Source organism: Peromyscus leucopus, chromosome 16_21 (genome assembly GCF_004664715.2).
Source record: "Peromyscus leucopus breed LL Stock chromosome 16_21, UCI_PerLeu_2.1, whole genome shotgun sequence".
Classification (NCBI taxonomy): domain Eukaryota; kingdom Metazoa; phylum Chordata; class Mammalia; order Rodentia; family Cricetidae; genus Peromyscus; species Peromyscus leucopus.
The window spans coordinates 47,103,456-47,127,284 of record NC_051084.1 but is presented as its reverse complement, the minus strand read 5'-3'; the positions used below and the strand labels follow the sequence as shown (position 1 = coordinate 47,127,284).

Genomic DNA, 23,829 nt, shown 5'->3' with positions numbered 1-23,829 from the left:
CATCCCACCTCCAGTTGCTGCTGAGGACTAAGTATAACTAAGGACCCAGTATAGAGTACATACAATACGGCACAGGCTGAATGGAGCTGCTCGCTGGAGCCTCCACCGTGCAGGCGAGGGCCTGGGATTGGGTTGGGGGCCCACGCTGCACCCCACTGCAGGGAGAACACCGGTCAAGGCTGCATGCAGGTCCCGCCACCAACCTAAAACCATAAAATTAAGGAAGTTGGGATTTTAAATGTTTTTTAACGTCGGTTCAATTTTTTTTAAAACTATGTTCTGGAGTGTGACCAGGATCCAAACAATGCATTCTGGAGGAGAGGGACAACACAAAGCCGGTCATCCGGTCTTTGCAGACATTGAGCTTATCTTCATTGCTGGCTTCTGGTCATCGCCCCAGCGCCACCAGGGGAATGGCGAAGTCCTCTTCAGACCCGAAGACGTGCCCTCAACCTCTCTTTACCTTCCCCACCCTTGCTGGTAGCCCCCAACCGCATGGTGGTCCCAACTCCCAGCGCGCCTCGAACTTGGAACTTCGGATCCTTCCGTGTGAAGGTCAACACCGCCCCCCACCCTCCGTATTCCCGTGGGGGCGCAGGTGACACAAACAGTCCGGAGGTGAAGAGACTCCGGCTCCCAAAGCCACGGCCAAGGCCCAGAAGAACCACCCACTCCTGGGCTCGGGACAACCCAGTCGCCACCCACAGGTCTGCGAGCTGGAACCAATTCCCTTTGCCGTCAGCAAGCAGCGTAGACAAGTGTGTGCGAGCCACGCGACCCCGCGCCGGGCAACTGGCCCGCGCCCTGGCTTTCCCCGACCCTCCACCACCCCAACCCCTCCCCCCAGGGCGCTCCAAAGGCGGAGCGGAGGATCGGAGCGCGCGGCGACAGCAAGAGGCGCCGCGAGGGCGGGCCGGGGGCGGGCCGGGGCGGGGCCGCGACGGACTGCGGAGACGCGGCGGCGCACGGGGCGGTGCAGAGCGTTCTCGGCGCTGAGCTTTGCGGGCGGGTGCGGGCGCGCGCGGCTCTGGGGCGCTGTGGCGGGGGCCGGGCTGTACGCTAGCCAAGCCGGGGACCGGGGCGGGGAGCAAGCACGGCGCCGCGGAGGCCCGGGGCCCGCGACGCTGCGCACAGCCTGGGCGCCGAGTAGCCGGGCCGGGCCAGAGTGCGGGCGGCAGCAGCAGCGGCGGCGGCGGCGGCGGCGGCGGCGGCGGTGGTGGCGGCGGAGCAGCTGCGCCCCCGCCCTCCCAGGCCCGGCGCCCGGGCCGCCGGCGATGGTGACACATGCGGCGGCGGCGCGCCGGCGGCAGGACCATGGTTGAGCGCGCCAGCAAGTTCGTGCTGGTGGTGGCGGGCTCGGCGTGCTTCATGCTCATCCTGTACCAGTACGCGGGCCCGGGGCTGAGCCTGGGCGCGCCCGGTGGCCGAGCGCCACCCGACGACCTGGATCTCTTCCCCACGCCGGACCCACATTACGAGAAAAAGTACTACTTCCCGGTGCGCGAGCTGGAGCGCTCGCTGCGCTTCGACATGAAGGGCGACGACGTGATCGTCTTCCTGCACATCCAGAAGACCGGCGGCACCACCTTCGGCCGCCACCTTGTGCAGAACGTGCGCCTCGAGGTGCCCTGCGACTGTCGGCCGGGCCAGAAGAAGTGCACCTGCTATCGGCCCAACCGCCGCGAGACGTGGCTCTTCTCTCGCTTCTCCACGGGCTGGAGCTGCGGGCTGCACGCTGACTGGACCGAACTCACCAACTGTGTGCCCGGTGTGCTAGACCGCCGCGACCCAGCAGGTCTGCGTTCGCCCAGGTGAGCGCCCGCTGCGGGCGAGTGTGATGGCGGGGGCGGAGCGGGGGGTGGTACCCTAAACCCCGGGCCAGATCAGCCCTCCTCGCTCTCCTGGGGCCCCTTCCGATCTGCCGGCTCATCTGTCCCTGCAGCTGCTACTCCTGACCTCTGATCTCTCTTTTCACCCTCTCTTCCGTGCCTTTTCCTCACCACTGGCCTGGCTGCGCAGTGCCCAGACTTCCTCCTGGGTCACCGCCCGCTGCCCTCTGTCCACCCCACCTACGGTGTACTGCTGGGCTCGCCTAAAAGATAAACCTCCGGACTCAAGGTCCAGCCTTGGGTCTAGAGGCAGAAAAACAGGTGTGTTTGTGTGTGTGTGTGTGTGTAGCCCATACCTGTCTGGTACCAGAAGTGGAACCCGAGAAACGAGGTCCCTCTTTTCCCTGCACCTGTGGTGTCTCCAGGTCCTCCAGTGCCTGCCAGCCTGGGGAGGAGCTGCCAGGAAAGGGGTGGGCTCTGGCTGCCGGTGTGTGCAGGTAGAACAAAGGCCTGTGTGACCCGGGCTGAAGGCGGGGAGAAGACAGCCCTACCTGGCCACCCCAGCCACAAAAGTGGAACAAAAGCGTCGGGTTGGGGGCTGCCTTCCCTAGAAATCTATCCGCCATCCAGGTTAGGGATAGCTGAGATAGTTAGGGCTACTTGTGCAGCCAAGGACCTTCCAGCAGGGCCCTTCAGTCTCCTTGTCTGGGGGGAGTGCGGGTGAGGGGGTCAGTGGAGTTGGGGCAGCCCCCCTCCCCCAGGAAGCACTTTGTAAAGTTAAGACTGTAGTCCTGTTTCTGTTGGTGCCGGCTGGTCCTTCCCGGATCGTTGTGTCCCCCCCCCCAACCCCACCCCAGCCCATCCCTGGAAGGGCCAGGATTTAGGGCTTCTTGCCTGCCTTTGTTTCTCTCCCATATTCACTGTAGGACTGAATTTACAGATGAGCTAGGAAGTGGGCGTGGGCAAGTCTTGGCTGATGTCGCTGTTTTCTTTGGTTACTCTTGGGGCTTTCTGGTGGATCTGGGACCCTCCAGGGTCCAGCCAGCCTGGAGCTGTTAATGGTTCACAGTACTGCTTGCCTTATAACCCTAAGTCCATTTCCCAAACTGAACACTAGGATATTAGAGTTGGGTAAAAGATCTATGTTCTTTGGCCAGACACCCTGAGCCTCCACCCCTAGGAGTTCCCAGTCTCAAAGGACCCTAACCTAGACCCAGAGTCTCCTTTCCAGGCAGCTGCTTCCTGTCCAGCAGGAGCTCTGCTATGCACACATACATGTTCCAGGTACAGGACCCATTCCATGGTTCAGCCATGCTATGCTAGATGGAGCAGCCGGGTCTGGCCATAGCCGCTGTCTACTTGTCAACCAGTCAAGGCTGTGGGTGCCCGGTGCTGGGCACTGACAGACCCCCAGCAGGCTGGAGGAGGCCATCTCTGTCTGCAGGATGTGGAGGCAGGGACAGGGGGCATCCTATTTACGGGCAAACTCTGCATGCTGCTCTTGGAGCTGTAGAGAGGCCAGAGCTTTGGGGGTGAGCCTACCCATCACGGATGATTATTGGCCACAGATCATAACCAGGATGCTCTTCTTGCAGGCCAATGGGTTCCCAGGGGGAAGGACCCCAGTGGCCCTTGGCTAGAGTGTGTCCCAGAACAGAGGCTCAGGTGGCTTCCACGGCTGTGAATGAGAGGAACAGGGGAGGTGGATGGCACCCGGATGCTCTGCACAGGCCTGGACTGCCTGGAAAGGGTGTGTGGGGCAGGGACGAAAACGCTGCGTGGACTGCTAACCCCCTGAGCCAGCAAGTTGCTGACTCAGCAGCAGCGGACTGGGTGGGGGAGGGGCCTCTAGGGCCCTTGGTTCCAAAGCCTCTGACAGTGCCACCCAGTAGGTGACGCTGGGTTCCTCTATGTCTACCTCACCCCATTTGTTTCCTTTCTAGGCACTAAGTATATAGCCACCCTCCCCACCCCACCCCCAACTAGCTCCGGAGACTTTTATGCATTGACCTCCTGGCTGTACCTGAGTTTCCCCACTGAACCCTGTCTCAAGCAGGACCTGTACGCCCATCTGCCCAGGGACCCTACCGCTGCCTGCCATTGTCAGGGAAGAGGCTGAGCCCATGATGGCAGGGAGGCTGGTGTTGAGTGGTACTCACTGTCCCCGTCCCCGTCACCGTCCCTTTCCCTCGCCCCTGCCCCAAGGCTGTTCCCTCCCAGACTCCTTGTGAACTGGGTGAGGTGGGTCTTCTCTTCCTCTTCTCTTTGCCCTCGGGGTTACGATAGAGCTTGGACAAATGACTCTGCCCAGCAGCTCCCAACCTCCCCGTGGAACCAGCTGCCTGGGGCTGCTCTGAACTGGGCACACATTTGGGTGACCAGCGGGGTTGGACAGGTTGGTTACTTAACAGCAGCTCTGGTACTTCCTGCCTTGGTGGGGGGACAGGTGTGTGAGGAAAGCGTTGGAGGTTCCTGTGGCCTCTGTCGACTACAGATGTCTCACATCTGCAAGCTGTGTGCTTCTAAGACCGGCCTGGAGAGACGTGAGAGTTGCTGGCTGGCCTTGGACAGATGAAGCTGCGGAGGGGGGGGGGGGGTGGTCGTTACCAGGGGCCACTGGCACCTGGGCCAGCTCTAGTGTGAGGATGTGCCTTCCCTTTCTGATGAACACAGCAAGCCTCTGGGAGCCGGTAAAGCCCACAGTTGGTGGCTTTGGGCTCCGGGTTTGTGACTTCATTAGTGACGAGGGGTGAGGGCGTGAGGTCCGGATGCCATTCTGGGGTGGTACCTCGTGGGTCTGGAGTCCTTATAGTAAGAGTCCTCCTCTCTGTTGTAGAGATGGTTTTCTGTGGCTGAGCAGGAAGCAGGTGTAAGGTTGAAACGAGAAGCCCATATCCCCTCCACGGTTTTGTTTATGTTGAAAGCCCCAGTGTCGTGGAAAGCTCAGACTGTGGCGGCTGTAGCCGGGCCCTCAGTGGGTCCATTCTTAGCTGCCCCACGTGGAGAGTTGGAGTGGTCCTTTACTTCACGTCCGCAAAGAATGAGTGCCCAGTGGACACACCGGTGTGCAAATATTTCACAAAGCTTTGATTTCCTTTGGAAATCCGTCTGAGTAGACTATCTGAACGCTCTGGAGAGCGTCCCTGTTAGTTTACTCTTGGGGACGTCCATGCTTCGTGCCTTCTTCTAGCCTGTGCCCTCAGAGTTCCCCTCCCAGCTCCCACCTCGCTGGGATCACAACTGTGGTTTTACTAAGTTTTCTTGGGCTAGGAATGTAGCTCGGTTAGTAGAGGGTTAGCCTAGCATGCAGGAGGCCCTAGGTTCTAGCCTAGTACCACATCCAGCCAGACATGGGGGTGTACCCTTCTACCTCCAGCACTCTAGGGAGTGGGGGGGGGTGTCATAAGGTCACAGTCATCATTGGCTATATAGTGAGTTCCAGCTTGCACTAGGTCTCAAAAACAACAATAACAAGTTTTTCTTTCCTTTCTTTATGCCTTTCTTCCTTTTTTTTTTTTCATTTAAAACCTAGGCCCCAACTTGGAAGTCACTCTTATTAAAAGAAAACTATAATTACATTTTGCGTGTGTGTGTGTGTGTGTGTGTGTGTGTGTGTGTGTGTGTGTGTACCTGCCATGGACACACATCAGAGGTTAGAGACCACCCTTTGGAAGTCAGCTTTCTCCTTCTACCCCGTGGGTCCAACGGATCAGGTTTTATGCCTGGCATCTTTTATCTATTGAACCATCCATCTTACTGGCTCCCCAAAGTGTGTGTTTGTTTGGGTTTTTGTTTGTTTGAGCAAAAGGTACTTATGTTTTTTTTTTGTTTGTTTTTTTTGTTTTTTTTTTTTTTTTTTTGGTTTTTCGAGACAGGGTTTCTCTGTGTAGTTTTGGTACCTGTCCTGGATCTCGCTCTGTAGCCCAGGCTGGTCTCGAACTCACAGAGATCCGCCTGGCTCTGCCTCCTGATTGCTGGGATTAAAGGTGTGTGCCACCACCGCCCAGCTGTACTTACGTTTTTTAATGCAAAGCCCTGCCCTAGCCACACCATTGAGGCGGCATGGCCTTGCAGGGAACCAGGATGGCCGTGTCCTGTCACCCCAGATGCTTCCCCGCCCACTTAGGGACATCCACATCAGGGATCAGAGGACAGTCTGGGGTGCTGGTGAGGTAGCGCTTGTCCCTGAGCTCTTGGTGGTGATCTCAATTGGCCCTGTGGCTTTCTGGGGGTTCAGTCCCCAATGTGATGATGGTTTTTGAGGCTCCTTTCAGAAGGGAGCCTAGGTGATGCAGTTATCTGAGGACACCTTCCTGAAGGATAGGGAGATCCAGCCCAGTTAGTTCCTGAAAGAGTGAATCTGGGCCTTTCCACGGTTGCTCCGCGGCTTCCGGTCCAGCCACGTGCTCTCTCTTGCACACCTTCCTGCCCTGATGTCATCTGTGCGCCACAGGGCCCTCACTAACTTGGAGCTGCTGCTGGCATCATATCCTTGGACCTCTAAGAACTGAGTTAGTCAGCTTGGCTTTGGAAAGCACCCAGCCTCGGGGATTTCATTACAATGGAAAAAAAAAAGTATGAGATAGTCCTCAACACCCCATAAAGCAGGTGTATGAAGATTGGCCGAGTTCAACCCATCCGAGTGTCTGAGCCTGGAGGGCCTGGGGCAGCATTTGGATATCTGTCCATCCTGAGCCCTGTACGCCAGCCAGCCCTCGTACTGTCTCCTGCCCCGGGGGAATGATTGTCCCAGGTAAGAAAGGCAGCCGTAGATTCAGGGTATACAGGCTTCCCATACCTAGACAGAAGTGTACAATTTGACATGAAACCTGAGTCATCAGGCTTACTAGAAACCTGGCGGCCTTCGCCCTAGGGCAGGAATCAAGGCATGTTCTCTTGGCTCTGAAAGGGAACACTGGCAAGGTCTGCTGACTGACCATCCGCAGCGGCGGAGGGCAGCTTCGAGCAGCGTCCCCTGCATGGCTGGGCTGTTTGTTCTCCAGTGATTGAAAAGAGTAAAACATGAGAGGCCGTGCTTTGGAAAACAGTTACAGAGTGAGGGGCAGGTCAGATCATCAGGCCAGGCTCTCCCGACCCACTGAATAAGTGGTATGCACTGGGGGGTGGGGGGAGGTACCTCTGCCCCTCTTTTCAGGACCCATCAGCAAGGTGACGGGACCCATGTTACTAAGTGTCTGTCATCTTGTAAGACTTTTTGTCTTTTGGGGAACTCAGTTGCCTTTTTTTCTCCTAAGTTAGACTTTGTTATTTTGCTTTTGTTTTGAAGGGAGAGTGCATGGGACTGGCGGGGGAGGGGAGGGGAGGGGACTGCCGGGGCAGGGACTGGGTGGAAAACCCTCTCCTATCTGTACGGGTTTGCAGGATGGGGTGACTATACCTGGTTCCAGAGGGCAGTTCCCTCTGGTTTAGGCATGTTGCCCAAAGCTGGTCACAGAGGTGAATGGAAGCAAGAGATACTTGCAGTACTTGGAGATAGCCTAGGTGGAGAGAGCTAGCCCAGCCGTTAGTGTCTCATCTGCCTTAGAATTCAGGCCCGTCCTTGACTGGCTCTCTTGGACTTCTGGTCTTGTTTGTCCCCTGAATAAAATGCCCCTTCCTGCTGTGGTATTGTCCCAAGTCCCCAGGGTCTGTTACTTTGTAGGAACGGCTTATACATTTGCACACACAGGAGAGAGCTGACCTCTGACCCAGAGAAAAGACTCTCCAGCTTCCATATAGTTTCCACGGGAGACAATACATCCTGCTGCAGCCTTGGTGGGAAGCTGGGGCCCTTGCAAAGCCAGCTTGGACAAGCCTTCTTCCCTCGACCGTCCGCCCTGGTGAGGCCAGGCCCATTGTGTGGGCACTGGGAGCCTGGCTGGTCCACACCCCTTAGCAGCCTTTTCCTGCTTCCAATCTGCACTCCTATTCATCCCATAAACGTGTGCTGTGGAGGCTTCTCTAGCCTCTGTGGCTGGCTTGTGCTCTGTGAGTGAGATACCATCCAGGCAGTGGGACCATTTGGAGGCTTCCCCCATTATTCATTCATTGGATTCACTGAGCCACGGGCTTTGGCCTGGGCAGCCTGTCAGAGGAAACAACCCCCACGTTCCAGGAATGTTCAGATCCTCTCTATGAACAGGGCTTGGGCACCAGGGGAGAGAACACACAGTAACCTACCTGCGTCCCTGCCTGCCTGCACATGACCTCAGGGCACGCACGTGTTATGTGGGGTTCCAAATTGGACCCTCGAGCCTAGAGGGAGCCTCTTGAGTCAGCCTCTTCTGCCTTGTGGTCAGAGCCAATGTGGCTCTGGGAATCAGTAAGACACATCTCCATCATAAAGATGGAGATGGCCGGCCACCATTGGGGTCCAGAGAAGGACAGGTGACCTCATGGTGCATCCAGCTCCAGATTGTGCCCACATCTTGTGGGAGCCATAGCCATTCATGAGCGATTGAATTCCACAGTCCGCCAGCAGGGAGGGCCCAGCTCCCCATCTGGAGAGCAGGCTGTCTGTGGTACCCTGGTGGGCACTGCCGAGCAGGGCTTTGTGCATATGCATGGGGCTTCGGAGAGAAACCACTCCCCACAGCCCGGCATCTGACTCAGCTTTGAAGGCCATGAGCCTTGCTACTGCCTCTGTTTGTTTACACGGAGAACGTTGAAAGGCCCAGCAGCAGGGACATCAGAGCAAATCAGTAGTCGTCTGGAAGGACAGTCAATTAGACTGGGGAATTAATGGTTTACAGACCTCTAAAGCACAGAGGTCAGTGGCCAAAGTCATCGACCCCTCCTTCCCTCTCCTGGCAGGCCTAAGCCTCTGCCTCCGAGGGCCAGGCTACCCCAACAAAAGCCCTCTCCTAACTAATAAGCCAGGCCACTCCTCAGAAACTGTGCCTGCCCTGGGGACCCTGCCAGGCCCGCATCTGGAGTCAACAGTATGGGGTCCAGTTTGGGCTGCTGCCTGCCTGGACCACTCAGATCCTCATTTTCTGTCTTCACTTATTCCCTCATGAAATGGTGAGAGTCCAGAGCCCAGCAGGGCTCAGGTGGTAAGGTCCCCTGGGTGCAGTGGGCCAGGTGAGGACAGGAGGTGCTATGGCTGCCCATCATCACGGAAGCCAGCTAGGGAGATGGAGGAGAGCGGGAGCTGGGAGTGGCGGGCATCTCCAGGACCATACTGAGGTGAGGGGCCCAGGCTTGAAGCTGGTCCCACCAAGGACGATCCCAGCTTTGCCTTCCCTAGGCTTTGCAGCATCTGTGCCCCATTTCCCCTTCTGTAAATGATCACCTTGACTGCCTGCCACGGGGGTAGACGAGAACCTGCACATACAGTTCCTCCAGGGGCCTGTCTATTTCTTCGATGGGCTACAGGGAGTCCTTCCACTTCGGGGGACAGAAAAAGGGCCTCCAGAGCCAGCTCTCGACCTTGCTCTGTGACCTGGCGGGATCTGAGGCCGGCAGCTAAAGCCCAGGCAGGGTCTAAGTAGCAGAGGATGGTCTTGAACTGATGTCCTGCCTTTGCCCTCTGAATGTTGCGATTAGAGCCATACACACCTCCATGCATGGTTTATTCAGTGTCGAGGACTGAGCTCAGGCCTCTGTGGGTGCTAGGAAAAGTACTCTGTCAACGGAGCTACATCCCTAGCTCAAATGTGGAGCCTGGGATTGTATCCATGGCCTGACTCCCCTCTGTTCTTCTGAGACATTTGGCAGGAACTGAAGGGCAGGGGCAGGCAGAGTGAACTTGCTATGGGGTGCGCTCATTGAAACCTGGCACCCAGGCTCCAATCAGCCCCACGGGAGAGTGCAGGGGTGCAGTGGAGAGTGGGCTTATGTTCACTTCTGTCCCGATTGCAGGCCCAAGATGGAGTCTCTCGGCATCTGCCCCGCCCTGCCGTCTCCGATTTCATGATTCTCCTGTCTTCCTTTTACTACCTAGCAGCCAGGCTACCTCTTCTCCCTTAAGCCAAACACTAAGCTGTTTCAATGTTGCAAACTTTCTAGGCCCTGTATCCAGCTCTACGGACTTGGCCTCCTGCCGCCCCGCTGTCTGTGCTCAGCCTGTCTCTGAGGTCTATCCTTGCCGGTCCATGACATGCATATATAATCCATCCACCTCCCACTTCAGCCCCATGGCTGTCTAGACACAGCTCCTGTTTTCTCGGCTTTGTTCTGCGAGCAGCCTGGAGGGAGAGCTTCATTTCATGTTGCCTGCCACAGTCCAGGTTATTAAAACGGCACCTCTTCGTGGTCCTCGATGCCCCTTCTAGTAAGACAGAGCGGTCCATCCTCAGCCCACAGCAGGCCCCTGCAGACTTAGGCATGTAGTTTATCTGCTGTGAAATAAGCGTCAGTGGCCTTGGTGCCCAACTGCCTGCCGCTGGGTAATCTCTCCTGTGTGTTGACTGCTGACGCTTTCTCTGCCGTTTCTCTGTGCATTTGGCTTTGGTTTTCCCCTGTGGGGTTGTTTATCCTCTCCCTGTTGGCTGGTAGGGTCCTCTGTGTGTCTTAGGCCAAGTTCCATGGGTGATCTGCCCAGCAGATGTCACCTCCAGCATACCCATCCACCTTTAATGTAGCTCTAGGCTCTTGGCTTGCATGGGCACTGCAGTAGCCAGAATCAGGACAGCTCAGGCACCCTCTGTCCCGTCGCTGGGACCATGTGTACACATGGGGGAGGGGGCGTGCCCGCTGACCTCTGAACCCCTCTGGGACCTTGCTGATAGAGGCAGTTTCCGCCGTAGGCCTAGATAGCCAAAGAAGTGGACAGATGGCTGTTTTATTACTGTGCTCCCAACAATGTAGATACCCCAAGCTGCCTTCAGAGGTACTCAGTAGGGCCAGGGTACACAAGCTGAGCCCAGGAAGGCCAGGTACTGCAGGCCCCATTTATCAGGGCCTGAGTGGAAAGAAAAGGCCTGAGAGCTAAAACCAGAGCCCCAGAGGCTGCTGCTTGGAAAACACACGGGCTCCATCTCTCTGCATGGGAAAGTGGCCCTAAAAGACTCATCCATGTTACTCACAGCCTGACCAGGACCTTGGGCACCGCTTGTCTGCATCTGGTACCTGACCCTCCTCCCCTCCCCATCCACAGTCAGTCCCATCTGCTGCAGCCACACCCAAGGCTGCCCCCTGCATGATGCCGTTTTGTGGACAAGCTCTTACTTAGCTCTGTCCTCCCAGGGGAGGAGCTTATCATGGATGACCCACACACACTCAGCCCCACCCCCAGATGCCTCACCCCACCAGTGCGGGACAAGAGAGCCTGACAAAGTGGCACACACACACACACACACACACCCAGTATGAGAATTAGAACGCTCTGGGGCTTGCAGAACCCAGGGGACAAATGTAGGCAGTTGCTTTTAGCTCATGGGCAGCAAAGGAGAGTCTCTCCCTCCAAGGCGGCACTAAAACTCCCGTGTAAATATTTACCTCTCTGGAGCTTTGGTGTCCTTGGAAAATAAGGAGTAGAGAACATTGAGTTTGGGTGTTTGCGTCACCCTGGGGAGAAGTGAGATGGGTGTCGTTTCAAGCAGGGACATTGGGGGGGTGTAGGGTCTAGTGTGAGTCTTCCTGAATCTTAGACCTTAGGGAAAGCTTTGTCGCAAGTACTACCAGAAATGGGGGAGGGTAGCAAAGAGTGACACTGTAGGGAAACCAAGGCAGATAGGAGTCAACGCGAGTCCTGATTGGTCTTAATAATGAAAACCTAGAGTCAGATATCGGGGTAAATGCTGAAAGGTCAGAGAGACAGAGGAGCAAGTCACAGCCACCACCTCCTACCTTAGCTTAAAAAGAGACTGAGCTCCTGTCTCCTCCCGCCTTATATTCCTCTCTCCGTCCAGCCGTATCACTTCCTGCCTCCACCTCCCTAGTGCTGGGATTAAAGGTGTGAGATCCCAAGTGCTGGGATCGAAGGAGTGTGCCACCACTGCCTGGCTGGGTTTCTCTTTTAGACTGGATCAATCTTGTGTAGCCCAGGGTAGCCTTGAACTCACAGAGATCGGTCTGCCTCTGCCTCCTGAGTGCTGGGATTAAAGGTGTGCACCACCACTGCCTGGCCTCTGTGGCTAGCTAGTGGCTTAGCTCCGCACCCTAATCTTCAGGCAAGCTTTATCTGTTAGATAAACAAAATATCACCACAGATAGGCTTTGCCAGGGTGGATGGTAAATGATCCCACTACAGCCCTCGCTTAGTACCTGGCTTTCTTCAGTCCTCATCATTAGGGGCCCCATTCTGTAAACAGTAAACTGAGGGACAGAGAGCATGAATAAATTGTCACATAAGGTTATCCATGGCAGAGCCACAAGCCTGTGGTTCCAAAGTCCCCTATATCTCTCTCTTACCCCTCCCCAGTGACAGGCAGCAAGGTGGTCTCCCCACCAGGGGATCTAGGAGTCTGCCTCATGCCAGGGTCTGGGACCCACCATGCTGTCTGTCTGCAATGGGGGTAAATGTAGCTGGTCATGGTAGGCCTGTCAGAGGCCTGGGGTAATGTGAAGGACATGAGTGGAGGTCCCTGAGTGGCCACCAGGTTCCCATAGAATCTAAGTAAATGGATGGTTGCTCAAGTTCATTAAGTGTGATATGGTGGCTTCCCAGAGATCCAAGTTAGGGGGATGGGAAAGTTGATGGTCTCCCTTGTATGGAGAGGCCTTGTTCTTGTTGTTGTTGTTGTTTTGAGACAGAGTTTCTCTGTAGCTTTGGACCCTGTCCTGGATCTCGCTCTGTTGACCAGGCTGGCCTCGAACTCACAGAGATCCACCTGGCTCTGCCTCCCAAATGCTGGGATTAAAGGTGTGCACCACCACTGCCCAGCTTCTAGCGGCCTTTTCAAGTGTAATTTTTAAAGATTTATTTTTATGTATTTATTTTATTTGTGTGTATGACGTGTGTGTTTCTGAGTGAGTATATATGCCCAGTATGTGTGAGTGGATTCGGAGGCCAGAGGAATGCATTGGATCCCCTGGATCTGGAGTTACGGATGGTTGTGAACTGCCCAGTGTGGCTGCTGGGAACCAAGCCCAGGTCTTAACTGCTAGCCATTTCGAGCCTCTAGTTACGTGCCGAGTGTGAAAGTCAGAGGACACTGGGTGTGAAAGTCAGAGGACAGCGGTTCCCTCCATCCACCCTGAGGGCTCCAGGCATTGAACTCTGGGTGGTCAGGCCTGGTGGAGAGTGTTTACCTGCTGAGTCACCTTGGAAGCCCGAGTCTAGAGGTCTCTGGAGAGGGAGGCCCTGCCTGGGCTGGGGGTGGGGAGAGAATGAGCCACAGGGAGAGTGGGTTGCAGCTTGTCTTTGTGAACAAAGACTTCGGTGGCCACGCGGTGCACGGCCTTGGCAGTGCACGGCCTTGAGGGGCTCGGGCTTCCTCTGCCACCTCTGTCCCCGTGACAGGTGCGGGTTGTTTTGCTCATGCAAGCCCAGGCGAGGCTGCTTGCCAGCCCGCCTCCTGAACTCTGGGAAGGTTCACTGCCTCCCCCATCCTGCTGTTAGAGCCATCAGGAAGTGGAGTCCTGTAAGGACAGGTTTGTGCCTTTGCTTTCCTGGAAGCTGGGCTGGCAACATTTTGGCCCAGCAGAAAATGCAGCTTCTATAGGGGACCAGCCGGCTTTAGTCACGTGGGTAGAAGGGCAGGAATGGGACCAGTGGGCCATTTGATGCAGAAGCACATCTCTTCATAGCCTCAGCTCTCAGGGAGCTGGCTTGGAAAGGATCCAGAGCGCATCCCAGCAGCCCAGGATTGCTGTATTAAGTAGGGTTTTCAGAGGAGAAGAACTGAGTGTGTGTGTGTGTGTGTGTGTGTGTGTGTGTGTGTGTGTGTGTGTGTGTGTGTGTGTGATGAAGGGGATTTATTAGAGTGTCTGAGCAGTTGACATCAGACAGTATGCATGCTGGAGAGAGAGGCTAAGAACCCAGCAGCCCACTTGCTGCTGAGTCTAAGAGGCAGATGCCTCTGAAGGCCTAGATTCCCAGAGCATCCCGGGTCTTCAGCTTGTGCTGGAACCAAAACAGGCTGATGCCAGTGAAGAATGGCAGCCCCACCAGGAACACATGTAACCCTGGACCAAGAAGTGAAGGCAGATCAGCAGGCAGCCATGCTTTTCCTCCGACCTCTCTACATCTAAGCCGTCACTGGGGGATGATGGGATAGTCTTCTTCCCCCAGTTCCTGGAAATGCCTTCATAGACCTTCCCAGAGATGTGTCTCTTAGTTGAGTCCAGATGCAATCAACTTGGCAATCAAGATAGTCATCACAGGAGGAAAGATCTTCTGGCTCTGTCTGCAGCGTGTGGATGTGTGCATCAGGTCAACCTCAGGTGCTGTTCCTTGGGTTCTGTCTGCCTTAGCTCTGTTTTTTAATTGATGAAGTCTCTCACCAGCCTGTAGCTCCATAAGTAGGCTAGGCTGGCCGGCCAGTGAGCCTCAGGGACCTGTTTGTCTCCGCCTCACCTCCCCAGTCCTGAGATTACAAGTGTGTAATTACAAGCCACCAAACCTGTCTTTTAAAAATTGGTGTGTGTTAGTATGTGCACATGTATGTGAAGTTGTATATCTCTATGCACATTGATGAGGCCAGAGGAAGGCATCTGGTGTCCTGCTCTATCATCCTCCACTTATTCCAGGGGCTCTCATTGATCCTGGCAGCCAGCAAGCCCTGGTGATCCTGTCTCCACCCTCTATAGTGCTGGGGTGAGAGGAATGGGTGTGTGTGTGTGTGTGTGTGTGTGTGTGTGTGTGTGTGTGTGTGTGTGTGTGACTTTTCAAAAGAATGCTGACAATTGGAGCTCCGTAGCCAGTACTCAGAGGTGTGTGTCTTAAGTTGATTCCAGATGTGATCACGTTGACAATCAAGATAGCCATCACAGGAAGAACGTGGGTTCCTCACTTTGCTCACAGATGTTCAGAAGACTTGGGGTGGGGGTAGAGGCCATGCAGCCAGGACTGTGGCCTCCTCCCACACTACAGCATCCTCCCTGCACTCAACACTTTTTATCTGCGAGTGAGCACCATGTGATCTCCACCTGGCACAGGCTCCCAGGCAAGAAACTGTGCTGGGGGGGGGGGGATTTGAACCTGAGCTGACTGTTAGCCGAGCGGGCCCCTCCAGGCCCTGTCACCCACTTGCGTTCTCTATATCCTCCCTTGGCCTCAACCCTGCTGCAGTTAAGTCACCGTGTCCCCTGGCCCAATCCCCCATCTCTTTTGCTGGTCAAGATGGGACAGTGCACGGTCTTGGCTTAGCCCTGTCTCACAGTGTGCAGCACTGTGGACTGCGAGTGACCCTACCCTTGCGATACATCATCGCAGGAACTTGGTCAGGTCGGTGGGGGGGGGCTACCACAGAGCCACGGGGTGATGCCTTCCCCGCAGGGAGTGGTGCTTGGTCCTAAGAATGGAAGCAGGTGGCCATCCCTTGAGGAGCCAGAGGCTGAGCTGTTCCAGGGTGGGGTCCTCTAACTGAGCTGGACGTCAGTGTGCAGCTGCTGCACCGCTGTGCTGCGAGGACTCAACCAGGACACAGCCCTCCCCGTCCAAGGCCCCCGAGTTAGATAGAGGCTTTTCCCACCCCAGCTGCAGGCAGGAAAACCACTCAGAGCTGAAGGACTCACCACGGTTCCAAGCTGGTCTTTCGACGATGTGCTTGCCCGGGGGTCTTTCCAGAGACCTCTGTTTCCAAGGCCACCCCTGAGAGACAGGAGACCTTTGCAGTCTGTGGCAGGTGCTTATTTTTTTACTTACCCCACATGCGACGAATCACCTGCGCTTGGAGCAGTGGTCTCTGCCCTGAAGGCCTCATGGCCCTCTTCTCTTCAGTCATATACAAGAGGAGATGAGCTCTTAGGAGGTTGGGTAGGCTTTGGGAAGATGGGTGTGGCCAGCAGTGCCCCCAAAGGGTGGCTGCACTAATTTTCCAGAGAATCAGAACCCATAGGATATAGGTAGTGGGGGCTGATGAAGGTGGAGTCACGGGAATTAGCTCGTATCATCATGGAGGCTGCGTTATTTCAGGACGCGTTCTCTGCCAACTGAAGATCCAGGGAAGCCCTAGCAAGTCCAAGTCCAGCCTTGCAGACACTGATAACCCAAAGTGATGATGCCAAGGGCAGGAGGAAGGGGTCGGGGGGGGGGGGCGGGCGCAGAGCACATGCCCAACCCCGCTGTGTCGTTTCCTGTTGTGCAGACCCCTGGCTGTTCGTGTGGTGTCTACCCACACTCAGGGAGGGAGCCTTACTTCGTTCCCTGATTCCAGTGCCAGGCATTCTTTCCCAGCCCCCTGGGAGTCCTTAGTGCAAGCAGGCGACACCAGAAGTCAGCCATCAGGGTACCCGTTGACACATACCCAAGGCCAGACGCAATGTCAGCTGCCCAATCAGAATGGCCGTTGTTTCCAGGTACCTGCGCGATGGATGTCCCTCAAGGACAGGCTGGACATTGCAGAACCATCGGAAGTTGATTTAATGGTTAACAAGTAACAAATGTACACCCAACAAGGCTGACCAAATTACCCCTGCTGGGGATTCCCAAGCATCCGGGCCCCAAGCGGAGAGAGGTGGGTAGCCATAGGAGGCAGAACAGCTCAAAGGCCCGCCTTTCCTTGAGCAGTGTGTTAGGAGAGAGAGGCTGGGACCCTGGTGTCCCCTGCAAGCCTCACTCTCCCTTCCAGGCTGCTTGCTGCTACTTAGGCACCACCCTCAACCTTTGGCTGCTTTTGTTTGCGAGTGCCCCTCAAAGAACAGAGTTACACCCCCTCCCTGGGCTGTATGGCAAGAATGCTATAAAGCCAGGTGCCAGCACAACACGGATGTCCCCAACCTACTCAAGCTGCTTGTGGCTTCCCGGTGCTGTGCTGATGGAATGAAGTGCTGTCACATGTCGGGAGGTTGGTTCCGGTCACCCTCTGTGGCTAAAGAAGCCCACAGAGAGCCGTGACTCCCCATGAGGTGGTCCACGGGTGTAGGAGGCAGGATGAGTTGGTTGAGTGAAGAAGCCGGGGTGGAAATAATGCATGTGTGGAGAGCTTCTCCTTGGTCACCAGACGCCTCTGCGGTGCCCTTCTTGAACCAGCAAGGGACTTCGACCCCTAGGGAGCTGCCAGGCATTCCTGAGGAGCCACAGAGGGATTCGGGAGAGGGTATTGTGGGTGCATGCAGGCATTCTCAGCTGCAGGCTCAGGGAGGAAGTAAGCGTGTCTGCACATTTTCGCAGCCTCGATGGAAACAGACCTGGCCCTGCCTGTGCCCAGCAGCACCCTCAGCTCCTGGTCAGCGTTTGTGACCTCGGGTCCTGCAGCTCGGCAGCTGGCCATTGAGTGGCAGGACCCAGGAGCAAGTGTCCTCTTTTGCCATGCGTAAGAGACGCCTGAGGGAAGAAGAGCACTCACATAGAACACAGGCCTGACCGGAGCCCTGCGGTGCTCAGGGTCTGCACCCACCCCTACAATGCACAGTGACGCCCACTTCTTTTTGGCAGTGTGGCCTGACTTTAAGGCACAAGCAGAAGGATCATCTCACTGGTGTGTGTGTGTGTGTGTGTGTGTGTGTGTGTGCGCCCCACCTCGGGACCCTACTGTTCAGATGATTAAACCTAGGGCATGGGTACTTGCCTTTATCCTTCCAGACCCAGCCAAGACCCATGCCATTTGGACCCGTGAGGTGCCAGAAGGGTGCCCCGGCCCCCTCACTCTGCTGCTCCTGTGAGCCAGTGTAGAAATAGACTCGCCAGGCCTCGAGGACACAGCAGTGATTCCCTGGGATCCTGCTGGAGACGGGGCTGTGGCAGGGGAGCCACAGGTCTCACATCCGTGCCCCAGTGCAAGAGTGTGTGAGACCCCTGGGATAAAAAGCAGAGGCTGACGGGACAGGAAGCCTGCTCTTCACATGCACCCTCGCCCTCATACCTGCGTGTGCATGCCTACTCATCCACGCACCCACATCAGCTCGTGCCTCGCAGCCAGTAGTGACTCAAACACTCCAGAATCCCGTTTCTCCTTACAAGCAAGCGCTTGGCACTCAACACATTTCCTCCTGCTTGGAATTCCTGCCCGCCAGTGCCTGCTAAGAGCTGAGCCATTTTCCACTCGGTGGCTGGGCAGAGTCTGCAGCCTGGCCCTTCAGAAGCCCTCAGAATGACTCAGATGTGGGAGGATATGATTCAAGGGTGACCTCTCACCGCAGAGGTGGACCTGAAGCCTCCGTCCAGGGTCAGGTCCCCAACCCATACGGAAGACTGTTGCTGGTGTGTCTGCGCATCTGAAAGCTTGTACTAAGATGATGTGAGCTAAGGGCTGGCTTTCTTGCCTTGGGCCCTCCTGGGAGAGAGGGACCCGTCTAGGAGGATGGCAGACCTTACGTCTTAGGTGAAACGTGTATCCCCCTCACAGCCAGGGCTTGCTGTGACCTTCCCTCAGGAAGGACAAGGACCAGCAATTGGAACAGACTGAAGAAGATACTGAGCTTCTCTGTCCTGGCAGCCCAGAGGGCAGGCCTGTGGTCCCGCCTCTGGCTCCTACTATTGGGATGATTGGAAGGCAGCTCTCAGCACAGAGACCTGGGGCATGGACCTGAGGAAGAGGGTGCAGTTGACAGTGTCAGAGTGCCTTTCCCTGTGCCAGCCTGCCCCTTCGTTCCAGGCGCTTTTTGGGGGGGGAAGGTAGGGGATTTCAAGACAGGGTTTCTCCATGTTGTTTTGGTGCCTGTCCTGGATCTCACTCTGTAGACCAGGCTGGCCTCGAACTCACAGAGATCCACCTGACTCTGCCTCCTGAGTGCTGGGATTAAAGGTGTGCACCACCGCTGCCCGGCCCTTTCCAGATGTTTTTTACCCTGGCACAGAGTCATTACTGATGGAACCCTGGGTGGGGAGTCACAGGGAGTCAGCTGCCCTTCTTTCTCCCTGGGGAGTGGCCTCCAGGAACAAAGAATGGGGGTATTCGGGTATGTGTATAGGTGGGCGTCCTGTGCGGCCTCTGCTTCCTCCCGGGAGAACCCCACCTCCACTCCTGAGTACTGGAATGCAAGTGATGTGCCACCGTGCCGAGCCTCCTACCTTATTTTTTGAGGCAGGATTTCTCCCTGAATCTGGAGCTCACCTATTTGAATGGGCTGTCTGACCAGCAGGCCCCAGAAATCTGATTGCTACACCCTCCACACCCAGTGCTGGGATCACAGGCGTGTGCCACCATGCCCCACTTTTCCGCATAGGTGCTGGAGGTTGGAACTCTTGCTTGTATGGCACATGCTCTACCATTGGGCCCTGTCCCCTGCCTCACTGTGGTTTAGACTTGCAGTCCTCTCAGGCTCGGGAGTGGCAAGCATCCTGTGTGCTTGTCTAGTCAACTTCTTTACATACTTTTCAACAGACGGGTTGATGTTTTATTAAGTCCTAAGAGTTCTTTATACATTATGGATATCTGGGTATCTATCTATTACTCAATACAACATTTGCAAGTATCTTCTCCTATTCTGTGGATTGTCTTTTCTCTCTGGTGGCGACTTTGGCTTTCTAAGAGATCATCACCCCGTCCAACCTCAAAGCTTTTCTACAGCGTTCATTTACCTCTTAACCCTACTGATCCATTCCGCATTGGTGTTGATATGTGAAGGAAGACAAGGTCTCAAGCTTCAGACTGAGCACTTGTCTACCCTATACTAGACCCCAGATCCAATGCCAGCACCACGAGGTGGGGTGATGTGGCCATCTAGTTCTCCCATCCCTGTCTCTGTAGACTGATCTTGACATCTTTGTCAAACTGTGGGGGGTGGGGGTACGAATATGCAACCATTCAGGTACTTATTTCAAGGACTCCTTGTTCTCTTCTGCCTCTGTCTTTGTGCCAGTACCAAACTGTTTTGTTTTGATGGGGATGGTGGTGGGTTTTTTGTTTGTTTGTTTGTTTGTTTGTTTTTTCTTTCATTTGGTCTTTTGAGACAGGGTTTCTCTGTATAACAGCCCTGGCTGTCCTACAACTCACTTTTAGAGCAGGCTGGCCTTGAACTCACAGAGAACCGACTACCTCTGCTTCCTGAGTGCTGGGATTAAAAGTGGGATGTATATATCCTTTAACATGTTTGCTCTTTATGACATACATGTTTTGGTTATTTGAGATCCCTTCCAGAATACTCTAAGGTGAGCTCTATATACATGGAAAGTATTTTGTAATTATGAGACGTATAACAATCTGTGTTAATCCTACTACCACAATTTAAAGCCAAATTTGAAGCAAGCTTTAAATAAATCCTAGCCAGGTGAATGGGCTCTGGTCAGGTCCATACCCTGGTTCCCGGGACATGGCCCCAATCAAGTTTTGCAGGAGCTTAAGTATTTCCCATCAGGTCCAATCAGGAGCAAGCACACATCCTGAGTATTTCCTGCCTGTGAACCTCCTCCTGCCCACATGTGAAAACAAACTGTTTAGGGGAGTGAAAACATGTGGCTTGTTATCTCCCATAAACAATAGCCTCCAGCATTTCAGAAGCTATCTGTCCTTGGGCAAGGGGTTTGCAGATCAGAGGCATTTTTGTTTCCTGGGTCTCTAAGGCACAGTGATTAAAACTTAAAATGTAGCTTTGGCTCTCACACCTGTAGTTCTGTAGTTCCTGGTTAGGTCTTCTAACCATCAGCATGAGAGTTCACACCCATGGGTGTCAGTTCCCATCTCTCTCGTTCACGGGCTACAGTTTTCTGTATACACATCTTTCACCTCCTTGCTTCAGCGTACCCTTAATGCTGCTGCTGAAAAGGTATTTGTTGTGTTAATTTCCTTTTCAGATGCTTTATTGCTGGTACCGTCAACTGATTTTTAAATTTCTTTTCCACAACATTGCCAAGTTTATTAGTTGTACTCCCCACCCCCTTGTTGGGGGTCTTGTACATAAAAAATGTGTTCCTCTGCGAACATAACTTCCTTTGTCTTTTCCTGTTTGGATGGCTTTTATTTCTTCTCCTTGCCTATTTCTCGGATCTTTATTTCTAGGATTATGTTGACTAGAGCGAGCAAGTGGGTGTCTTTGTTTTGTTTCTGATGCCCCCTGAGCCCCATTCCCTGCAGCTTCCCCTCTCCCTGACTGGTTGCTGACCGTCGCAGAAGCCAGTACTCAGGTACACAGACGATTGACCTGGTGGCCTGAGCCCAGCGCCATGTCCTCACCTTGCTCGTTGCTCTCCAAAGGCTAGCATTGCACACAGACAGGCCACCTCTGTTCTCAGCCTCCGAGACCTGGTTTTGTCAAGGAGCCCTGTGCAGGGTGGGCGAGGGCTGTAGAGGCTCCCGAGTCCTGGGCTGCTGGCCACACACCACCCAGCCAACAGCACTGCTCACAGCCAAGTTCCAGAGCAGCCCGGAGTCAGTGCAGGGCGCCCTGGGCACACTCACAGCAGGCAGTCCCCTGTGGGTGGAGACCTCTACTAGCCAGGAGCCCCTGGAGGGGTGATGGCCACAGGACTGTATCCCGGCCTCTACACAGTGTGTTGTTGTCTTGATCGTCTTTGTGAGAGAACTTTGTGCACATGTGCGTGCGTGTGCGTGTGCGTGTGTGCGTGCGTGCGTGCGTGCGTGTACACACGCGCAGGCCTGTATCTGTCTGTCTGCCTGGGTTTGTGTTGGCTCATCAGTTCTTGCTTCCTTCAGAGCCTCCAGCCAGGGATGGTCTCAGGGAAGGGAATTTGACACCTAACTGCAGCCCTGCCTCAACTCCTGAGCTTCCGTCTGCACCCAGACCCACCCTGCCTCACCCAGACCCACCCTGCTTCACAGGCCCAGGATACACATACCCAGAGGCCGTGACCTTAGGAGACAAGGACAGTCCCCCTGGATGCAGCTCTCTCGGCCCCTGGAGACCCTTCCACACGGTTTCCGGCCTCCAGATCTTTTCTCTGCTGCTCTGACCACCCAAGGCTTCCCTACCTCCCCCCCCCCCCAGCACTTGCTGAGTACAGTGCGGTCTCCGACAGTCATTTGCTCTCGGTTTTTGGGAGTGGCTTTGGGATGGTTAGCCAGTGGGCTTCATGCCAGGCCTCACCTCAGAGGCTTAACTGAGGCTGCGTTCCGCCCATGCCCCATGGGGCCAGACTTGTGGAGAAACAAAAGAGGAAAACAGCACAGCTCGGCCTGGCGTGCCCAGGGCCCTCAAGTAGGCCATGGCTAAGAGCCGCACTCCCTTCCATGGAGACAGGTGCAGGGTGGGTCACTGGCATGTGTGGCCTGTGCTGCCTTCAAAACAGCATGGCGAGGAGGTATGTTGCCGCGATATGGTGTGTGCGAGGCTGGGATGGGCCCTCCAGGGGGCAAACCATGGAGGCTGTACATAGACCAGGGGCTGCAGCCGCACCAAGGAGGATCTGGGTGCTCTGCTGAGCTCATTTTGAAAGAGAGGGAGGGAGGGAGGGGAGAGAAAGAACTTCCACACACATACAGGCAGAAAAGAGAGAACGGACTCCACAAAGTTGTCCTTTGCAGCCGGGCGGTGGTGGCGCACGCCTTTAATCCCAGCACTCGGGAGGCAGAGCCAGGCGGATCTCTGTTAGTTCGAGGCCAGCCTGGTCTCCAAAGAGAGTTCCAGGAAAGGCGCAAAGCTACACAGAGAAACCCTGTCTCGAAAAACCAAAAAAAAAAAAAAAGTTGTCCTTTGCGCCCTGTACACACACCATGGCATGCACACACCTATCCATACACAAATGCACACCATAATAATGGCGTAGATTTAATTCAAAAGAAAAGAGATTCAATGGTGTCCCAGTGGCAGCGCTGGGACCTTCCTTCCAGAGCTCCCCAGAAGTGCTGGCAGGGCCGATATGGAGGTGGTGTTTCCACAAAGGGGCATGTGACCTAGGTGCCACCAATCTAGGGGGCCAAAGGATCCGCGTGTTCCCGTGGCACATCCTGTGCACTTGAGAGAGGTCTTCTGAGGACCACAGAGACAGGCCCCCACCCTGAAACATAAGAAGACAAGGCCAGTGACAGACACAGGGGGACCATGTGGCCAGAGCATGTCACGGGAACCCTGAACTCTAGCTCTGTGGTCGTCTTGCATGAGGTGGACACTCGGATGCCTCACACTGCAGTCCAGGCCTCATGCCGCCCTGCTCCCTGACTGGATTCTCCTCTTCTGTAAACCTCACACATCTCCACGTAGCCCAGGGACTCAGTTCTCACATTATGGGGTGCAAACCTTTGCCTCTCAGCTCCTATCTGCTGTCACCTCCCCATCAAGAAGCATGGTTGCACCCTGTGGGTGCTGGTGGGCATGTCCCCATCCCAGGAGGGGCAGTAGTGACAAGGACAGATGAAGTCCAAGGCCACCACTCCCAGCTGCAGGCTGCCCTCCCTCTCACCCTCTGTTTCCATCTCCTGGGTGAGTCAAGCCTTCATTTCCACCGGGGACCTGTCAGCTGACCACACCCGAGTTGCCCCTCCCACTGCCCTGAGTCAGACGCACACCCCCATGTCAGAGGCCCCATGTCTTGGCCTTTGCATCCCATGTCTGGGGTCCTCCCCCATACCCAACAGGATGGCTGAGCCCCGTTTGCCGCCATTACATACTGACACAGTACGTTCCAGTTTTCCCCACTAAACTTAGCTTCCCCAAGGCTTTGAGGGCCCCAGCGTCCTGCCCAAGTGCGTTCTCACGGCTGCTCCCCGGAAGTGTAGTCCCACAGCTGCAGGAAGGAAAGGCCCTTTTTCCTGGGTGAGCCTCAAACCCTGGTGTCCCTACCCCGGTGGGTGTGGTTGTGCCCCACCCTCCACCCCCCTCCCCACCCCCCCCACCCCCGACCCAGAAGTGTCTGGAGGGCAGGTGGGCCAGAAGCCTGGAGCATTCCTGCCGTTTCACGAACCTAGCTGCTCCCAGCCAGAGCAGGTCAAAGCCAGGGGGCCCAGAGCCACCCAAGCCTGTGCCTGTCCAGGCCGGCCTGGATGATCCCTCTAGATCCTCTTGGCCTGACTTAGTGCTGCAGGAGCGCCTGGGGGCACTGGCTGGGCTAAATCCCTAT

The 23,829-nt window shown here is 55.5% G+C and overlaps 1 protein-coding gene across 1 annotated transcript in view; it reads left to right on the top strand.

The window, feature by feature from the left end:
- Nucleotides 1-1,213: 1,213 nt before the first annotated feature.
- Nucleotides 1,214-23,829, top strand: part of Hs6st1 (heparan sulfate 6-O-sulfotransferase 1) — a 45,025-nt gene continuing 22,409 nt past the window's right edge. The window contains exon 1 of the mRNA XM_028865335.2: nt 1,214-1,811. Coding sequence (XP_028721168.1) covers nt 1,285-1,811 — 527 coding nt within the window. The 5' untranslated portion in view covers nt 1,214-1,284. The remainder of the gene's footprint in view (nt 1,812-23,829) is intronic.